The sequence below is a fragment of the Porites lutea genome, chromosome 8, assembly GCF_958299795.1.
Source record: "Porites lutea chromosome 8, jaPorLute2.1, whole genome shotgun sequence".
NCBI classification, from domain to species: Eukaryota; Metazoa; Cnidaria; class Anthozoa; order Scleractinia; family Poritidae; genus Porites; species Porites lutea.
Genome location: NC_133208.1, coordinates 16,942,613 through 16,951,531, shown reverse-complemented (window position 1 = coordinate 16,951,531; position 8,919 = coordinate 16,942,613). Strand labels below are relative to the sequence as shown.

Sequence of the window (8,919 nt, the reverse complement as noted above, 5' to 3'; positions counted from 1 at the left end):
ACAGTCAAAGTGAGTTGTATCACGTCAGTTGTAGGTATTAAACTCGGGATATTGACCTGATTGGTCAATTAAGTCTTGATCTTATTGGTCGTATGTCAGTTAAGCCGTGATGTTATTGGCTATGAAGACTCGTAATGTCATCGGTGCATTTCGATCCGTCTATTGTCACAGTTAAACAGTCGTTTGATTGCTCAGTCTGTCGAAAGATTTAGGAGGACGAAGTGTCGTAGTGAAAAACAAATGAAAGCGATGGCTGTATTCGTTTAGAGTAGGAACCTTATGTTTTGTAAGTGAAAAAGGGACTTTGCAGTGTCTTTCTGAAGATAACTGCCGACATCGATCTCGCCGCGTTTCAAAGCAGGTATAACTATATTTTTAAATTTTTGTAGACTTTGCATTGATTTTCCTGAGACGAATAGGCCCTTTTTAGAACCGTTGCTTGTTATCACTTAGCAACGGCTCGCGAGATGGCAAGCCATCCAAGCGTTTATTCACATCACAAAGCTTTGAGTGCGATCGCGGAAAGGCTTCCTAGGGAATTCAAAGGTAAAGCAGCGTTAAATAGGCGTTTGCGCCTTTTTCAGCAACTTTTCCTTTTTGTTTAATAGTTTTATTCCGTAAAGCTTCCTATTTTGACTTTGGTATATATGAATTTTCGACCATTTGCGGGCATGCACGTACGTATTACCTAATACGAAGCTATACCCCCAAGCCATATAAACCTAAAACCGTGCCTTTCCTAAGACCCTAACATTTACGTTCTTTGTAGTCAAGGTAAGGAACGCAGAGTGACGGATCAAAGTGCAAGACGACTTGTTTCCCTTTTTTTTTGTGCTGGAGTCGCGCGGTTGGCTTGGGAAAACTTCTAACAAAAACGATAACCCTATTTTTATATATAATTATATATAAATATTCAACTGATAACTTTATTTTATTCTTCTTGAGATAAAATTCCATAGCAATGTCACCGTCTTTTATTGGCGAACATCGACATACTTTTAAAGCAATGACCGTGCTGCAACTTTGAACCGCAATTCATATATCTTTCAGTTCGTCTTACAGACCCTATGCATAATACAGTGGAACCTCAATTTAACGAACCACTACAAAACGAAGTCCTCGAGATAACTAACGGTTATCTTTACCCCAATAATAGTAGAATACTAATGAAAAATAACAAAACCTCGTTATAACGAACAAATGTTGTCAGTCCCTTGGCCCTTCGTTAAATCGAGGTTCCACTTTAATGCGTTTTCGTTTGACAAGGTAGACATTTTTACGCGTTTTGGCCTTGCGTTCACACTGAAGAGGTCAAACGAAGGTTTAGGAAAACGCTATCGAAAGGGGAAGATCTGATTGGTCAGTTTTTGACAGCTCAACACCAGAGGAGACATAGGGGGTTCTTGGGGCGGAATTCAAATTTATGAGACGTCATTGCAAGCTCTCCCTCCCCTTTTCCCTCCCCCACCCCCGCATCCCCTGGAGAGCTTGCTCGCAAACAAAATGCAGGTCCAAGAATGCCCTAAAAGGCAATTATAGACACAGAACTCTAGACGGGTTTTTGCCAGCGAAAGTTAAGGAAAGCTAAGGTTTTATTATAACGAATTGGTGTGGAAGAGTCCTCGGTTTGCTATATTAATATAAAACTTACAACAAATAATCTGTTTTGCAAGGGCGTGTGCCCGTATATTCGCCGCGGCATGCAGGCGTTACAAGAGAAGAACTAGACATTCGTGTTTGGCAGAACCTCGCGCAGCTCGTTAGGGGATGGGAGGGCGGCACAGAACTGGAGTAGCCTCGGCTTGGTCGTTATATTCTCTAATATACATGTATCAAGCTGTGCTACGTCTGTTATTGAAGAAACGCCACACGTTTGAAATTCTTTCAATTTAAACACAGGAGACCCAGTTCCACCTTAAGAAATATTGATGAGAGTGTAAATGGGTAAGAGACGTGCCAAGCAGCAGAATATATCAGTCATTGGTCTATTCAAGTTAGCTGGGCGGCATGAGAAAATGGATGACGTTTTCATATACCACGAATGTCAGAGCACACGCTGGAGTCACTCTGTAAAAACAAAAACAAAAACAAACAAACGTAATCAAAAACAACGTTTGTCTCGTGCCTTTTACTATGTTCGTTTGTTTTTTGATGTGTCTTTCCTATACGTTTCATTGTCTAGTTGTTCGTTTTAACTGTATTAGCGAGTTGTTTTCAAAGTTCCGAACTTCCCTTCGTACAGTACAAACATTGTAATCGTCATCTTTAACAAGTGGCTACCTTTATTAAGCCGTAAGAGAATGAAGGAATGAGACATTTCGGTGTGAGCGTCAGGGCTCGCACACACTGTCTGGTTGGCCGGCAGGATAACGGATAGTGCTTTATCATAACGGTGAGTTTATTTCCCCGTTACGGTTACAAGCCAGCAACTTTGTTGAAAGAATAGAAAGTGAAAGATCAATACAGATCAGGGTCGCCCTGGTATAGTTCGCCTGAAAGGACGTTGATTACTTTACAGTTTGATAGAATGAAGAATCGAATGAACTGCTCTTCTATGAAGACTATCAATAAATTGCGTTTCGACGGCCACACCCAGTGGGTAATTTTTGTGATGTTTAATTGAGCGACCACCTTCATTAGGCGGCAAGTCTCTTACATACCGGTCGAGGGTGACCATTATAACCAGGTCAAACTACAGTTATCATTTTCTATTATCACTTCAACTTTCCATGCCTATTCTTGTGTGTTGTTTGGTTTGTCTGTTTCTCGTATGAGCCTTATTTCAGCCAAATAAAGCAGGCTGGAGGAGCGGGTATAAATCCCGGCCGGTAACAGAGTTCATTATCAAAAGAACATGCCACTCTGCTGTCTGTTTAAGACCTTGCCTCAGACCAGACGATCGGGAAGTGGCGTTAAAAATCGGAAAAGGCAATCATAATATCGCGGATTTCATTATAGTTACATAGATATCTGCGCGTTATTAATTCTTAAATTATTATCATTATTTCTAGGCCTTTGGCCTTACTTCCTTCATCCTTCCTCTCATTAATAGTTCAGCAAAAGTGGACGAATAGTACTGAACCTTCGTTTTGAGCCAAATTTTCGTCCCATTTCGTCTCTTTGCGCGAAATTTCGCCGACAATAGATGCAACGAAATTTTACCGATATTCCCTCTCGAAATTCGTGAATTTTGACGAATTTCGGAGAAGTTTGATATCATTACTTTCGCATAGTGTTGTAAAACAACCAACTGCCACTATTGTTGAAAAAGAATAGGAAATGTTTCCCAGGTGGTGTGGTCTACCGCCTCTTTTGTTGCACTAATCATGCATAGCACGGGGTGGGAGGATAACAGTAAGCTAGTGAATGGACCAATAGAGCCAGCCAGTGACGTCCCCGTAATACGGCTATGCTACCTTCCGGGTTTGTTTGTTTGTTTGTTTGGCTTTTTCACGCACAGTTGCGTTAATAACTGCACTGAACTTTTACGTGTGAAGACTGAGCTTACTGTTAAAGAGGACAAGTGCTGTTGTCCTTTTATCCGCGACATCTACATTACAGTTCTGGCCCCAGTTGATTAAATGTTCTATAGCGCAATCCACCGGATAAATCACTACCCAGTGTGGATACGTATTAAAGATACCAACTGCGTTATCCGCTGGATAGTGATTTATGCAGTGGATAGCATTATCTACCTTTTGAATAACTAGGGCCTGCCAATTACTCACCGTCATCCAGACAGGTTAAAACCTAGGAGTTCTTTTGTTGGGGATCTCACCTGAGAACATTAGGAACCAATCCTTTATAAAATCCCCTCACACTCCTTCGTATCTAGAAAGTCGACAAAAAAGCTAACGTCAGAAGGCGACTGTTTAAGGTATAAATCTTACAGGGCTGGAAAATTTCACTTTCAAAACTCCTTTCAACAAAAAAGAATAGACGAAGCGAGTCCCTCATCTCACCTGAAAGTTTTACGGATAATGTCCACTGCTCCATTGTATTCGGCCATCGTGTATTGATTTAAAAAAAGCAAAACAAACCAAAAAAACACTGCGATAAAGGAAATGAGCTCTGATGAAAAACTTAGCTTAAAACTGTATAAAAAGAAAAGGGAGCTTTAAGAACTGAATTTTTTTACTTTGTATTTAATAAAAATACTTGGAATGATGAACTTTTTCTTGACACTTGCTCCAGAACTAGCCGTTTCAAGGTGAATCAAAACGCATCTTCGAACCTTCGGACAATCTGGTTTCTCGCATTAGATCGTAAGCAACGGTGTATTTTAAAAGTCTTTAGTCTCTATTATTTATTTAAGCAAAAATAAATTCAAGGTAAACTAATATAAAACTTACATTTTGCAAAATTTAAAATCAATTAAAAAGCCAAAAGAGTACAGAACTTTAAATTCTGCATACAATATTAACATAAGCATTAAAAAAAGAAAAAGAAAAAAACGACAACAACAACAACTTAACATTAGATTGCTACGTTGTTTTTAATAAAGAGCGTATTGATGAAACTATTTTTAAAGCGCTGAGTAGTGACCCCTGTAAGTGTTGGCTACTTGGAACTCGGAGGTGCAGAGAGCTTTCTTTTGTTTTGGGAAGAGCAGGATACAAAGGGTGGCTGGGCATGCTGCTGTCATAGTATCTAGAGTCGGAACAAAACGGTAACGTCCTGATTACAACTCCCTCGCGCGTTTTACTCTGCTTACGATTCCGAGTTTTGATGGGTTGTAAGAGTTTTAACGACTGCTCTTACGACTTCAACCCAGACTCCGTCGCTAGGGAAAACCAGCTGTAAGTTTGTATGCGTTCATAACCTATTAGGCCCTTTGCAGCTAGCCATTCAAGTGGTGCAAAAAAAAAAAAAAAAAAAAAAAACGTAATGCTGGAGAGCAAGAATCGCACTGGGAGAAGACAAACAAAGGGGATTTTATTATGATTTTAAATGACGTAAGCATTTAGACTTGACACAAGTCCACTGCGCGAGGCGAGCGAAAGAGAAATCGCAAGGCGAGCGCCAAGTGACCTCCAAACAAGCAAATACCGGAAACGGGCTTTGAGAAAGTCTAGTGAACCTTTTGCTTGTCTTGTCTCAGTGTGTCCCTTACTCTCCTGCATGGCGGTTTTGTACTACGTGAATCACTAGCTGAAAAGTGCCTGTTGGAATTAATCTTGTGGACATAACCTTACACTAAGAGATAAAAAGTAGGAGGTCTGTTTACCTGAAGTCTTGATCTGACTACTTGATACGGATACGTGGCTGTGGCAGCGAAGATCTTTGATAATGATGCCATTATCAAGTACTATGTTGAACTCTAGAAGGAGGAGGGAACAATGCACACTAACCGTTGTTAACCGTTGGAATGAACATGTGCGTGCCTGTTAATCGTTTATTTCAAGTGTTTACTGTGCTTTCAAGCATTTTCCGTTGTATATAGAACCTTTTTGCTGATTAAAGACCTTTTACCTAACGGAAAACGTTTTGACCCTGGTGTAATTGTCATGAAATGCGCTGTTTTTTGCCACAAAAAAACTACCATCGCGTGACAACATGTTTTCGCTGTATTTGTGATCAAAGAGGCATTTCTTTCCCTACACATCCTATTTCTACAAATTTGGGAAGTTCTTCATCAATATTTGTTCTTTTGGCCTTGGTTGTCATAGAAAAATTAACGGTTTTATCGGCGTGGATTCTATTATTTTGTCAAGTAGATAAACTGGTATGTTCTAAATTGTTCTAATTACACACTCAGTAAACGCTGGTATTGTTAACTCGCTGAAGCTTAGTTTTCCAGTTCTACTTTAACTACATGAAGAAAGTTTTCAATGCAACTGAGTATCACTACCTCTAAGGAGTATTTTTAACTGCTCCGCCGTATTCTTGAGTCCTCGCACATGACCTGCACACCACGCACTATTATTTTTGAACAGGACAGTTGTCCCGCACAAATATAATAAAAACCCAGTCTTATCTAATTTATTCGACATGTAAGCACAATTAAAGTTGGTAAAAAGGCCAAAGGTAAGGCTCCTATTAGGATATCATGCTTGTGACACACAGTAACTCCTTAACCGTCGCCACCAACCACAATTAATTTCAATACTTTTTCTGTAAACACCATGATTTCTTTCTCATTTAGGTATAAGGGTTTCTAATTTATGGCTAAATTTCTAAGTGCATAATTAATGCGTTTTAATTGTCTTTACGACACCTTCTTTAGTAGTCACAAAGCTTTAGACAAGTACAACATCCGTGCAAAAAATCAATACCCTCCGACTTCACATTGCGAAGTTACAGCGATTTGAACAACTAGCCTTCATAGACAATCCCGAACAAAACTGTTGAGACAATTCCACCTATTTTCTAACTTTTGCGCCCTACTCCCGTCTCCTCTAAACAGAAAAAGTAGGCCCCCTCCCCACCCCCTATTCAAAGTTGTCTTGGTCTAAAAACCAACGTCTATAATTGCCATGCTATCCTAAACAACTTTGGATAAGGGGAGGGGGGAAATCGGGCATTGATTTGGCGGAGGTTTCAGTTTTTGCCAGGATAATAGGAAAAAAATAGGCATTTTCGCGATTTGTCTCAAGAGGTTTTGTCCGGGGTTGTAGAACTAGAAATACAGAGAATGCGGCATATGAAAACCGTAGTGATCCCTGTGGTTGTTGGTGCGCTTGGTACAGTGAAGAAGGGTATGGTAGAAAACATCAAGAAAGTATCAGAGAGAGCTACTATGACAGAGATTCAAAAGATCTGCATGCTGGGATCTGCACGAATCCTCAGAAAGGTGCTCAGTGTATGAACAGAATGATTGCCTTGAGTGACTGACGCTCTAGGTGCATGGTTTGCGCCCGGCTGATGCACAAAAAGAACACCAGCATAGACTGATAATGGAGACAATAATAATAATAATAATAATAATAATAATAATAATAATAATAATAATAATAATAATAATATATAAATAACTTTATTCATAGATTATAATAATAATAATAATAATAATAATAATAATTTAAGATTTTATTTATTTATTTATATATTTTTTTACCACAAATTTAGTCGATGCTGCGGCTGGTTACGGTTGCCGCCCAGCCAAAGCTTTTAATTTTTACTCTGGGCATCCAGATGTGCTTTCTGCCATATAATAATAATAATATGGCTACTTATATATTTACTTTATATTCCTAAATTCATTATTATCAACTTATATTAGCAAGTGAGTACGTTAACAGCGGGTGGATGAATGTCACCTATATATTTAGTATCAGGCTTTTTGCTGGAGAGGTTTAATTGTCTTGACTCAGTTTACTCGAAATGAGCCAACCACATTGCAAAAATTAGCCAAACAGGTATATGTTGTGCAAAATTTATTTACTCATTCATTAAATCTACCGCATACCGAAGCATATAAGTTGATTCTATTTCCTGTGACTTAAAAAATTGATTCTTGCTTCCCACTTTCCGTAATTAAATCATTAATCCGTACAAAAAAAAGGTCCCAGTTGGTAATTCCAACGTATCTGTTTTGGGAGAATCATATATTCAACAATTAGGTGCTGCTGTCCCCTTGATTATTAATTTTAAACCGCATACTTTCAATTAACTTCAAAACTGACCGTTTTTATGTCCTACAGTTTCAGGTAGCCTCATGTTCTAAGCGGAAAACTCGGGGAAACATTTTTTTCTGCAGGGAAGCCGAGTAAGGGAAACCGACAAGATACACTTACCCCTGATTCTACCGGCTGCGAAAATTGCTAAATACTTAAAGTTAACATAAAGGGTGCTTCATTTGTGAGACAGTTCTGTATCACATTTATCTCTTGTTGGTACTCTTACAGAAGATATATAAATTCTTATAAATCTAAAAGAGAGAAAAAAGAGTTATCTAATTTTGCACAATGCAGAGGCATTTATGTACGGAGTGATTACTGGGAGTGGGTGCAAGAATCTACTGCTGAGCGAGCCCCACAAGACTCAGGAATCTACCTCAGTTTCTGTTAAGAAATGATGTCAATTTCTTCAAATCGAAATTAATTATAAGAAGGTGTATAAACGCGTGTTCAAATTTGGTACCAAAACAACTACAAGCATAGCCCATTAACACCCTCAGTGATATTGAAAATTTGCAATAGCTACCCGAAGATGGGGAAATATTGTTTACGTTTGCTGTCCATATGTTCTTATTGGTTGAATACTGAAAGCTGTCACTGTAGACATAGTTCTCTCTTTGAAGCCGAGAGAAGAAATTTAATAGGGTCATCCTGCCTTTTTAATATTTTTCCCCTTTTTGGGCGCACGTTTTTAGTTTCCGATCCATACCACTGAGGTAAGATGGTAGGGATAATGCCGAGCATGGACATTTGTCTCCAACTTTGTGCCTTTGGTCCGTCGCTGTTTTTATTCCCAGTTGCCTTTGGTTGCATTGATGGTAAGCATTTTACCTTATTCAAATTTAGTCACCGTAACATGGAGGCGCATTACTCAATTAAACATCCAAAAGTGGAATTAACAAATCACATATATTAAAAATTTTTGAAGGAGTGGAATAAATTGCTGACACTTTGTGTTCCACTACTCCAAGATTTGTAGTAGAAACAAAAATAATTACTTATACATAAAAATCAGAACTCAAGGAAAAAAATGTCATACTTAAAGCTTGGAAGACATATTTGTTTAAAACATAACAAAAGTAAATCGCGCGCTCTGATTGGTCAGTTAGCCACTACCATTGCCCGTGGGTGCACGCCAAGAAACTGAGCTAGCGCGGTAAAATTTACGCAAATTCAACAATCTCCTCACCCCACGGTAAAATACACAGATGAAATGCACAGATAAAAAGTGGAAGTTGAAGAAAATACTAAGCTGTAGTTTGAAGGAAAAAAGACAAAAGATCAAGCGACAAATTCGCCC

The 8,919-nt window shown here is 38.8% G+C and overlaps 1 protein-coding gene across 1 annotated transcript in view; it reads left to right on the top strand.

Annotated features, from left to right (window-relative positions):
* The first annotated feature begins 8,309 nt into the window (after positions 1 to 8,309).
* Positions 8,310 to 8,919, top strand: part of LOC140945265 (uncharacterized) — a 207,786-nt gene continuing 207,176 nt past the window's right edge. The window contains exon 1 of the mRNA XM_073394314.1: positions 8,310 to 8,437. Within this exon, the coding sequence (XP_073250415.1) occupies positions 8,341 to 8,437 (97 nt within the window). The 5' untranslated portion in view covers positions 8,310 to 8,340. The remainder of the gene's footprint in view (positions 8,438 to 8,919) is intronic.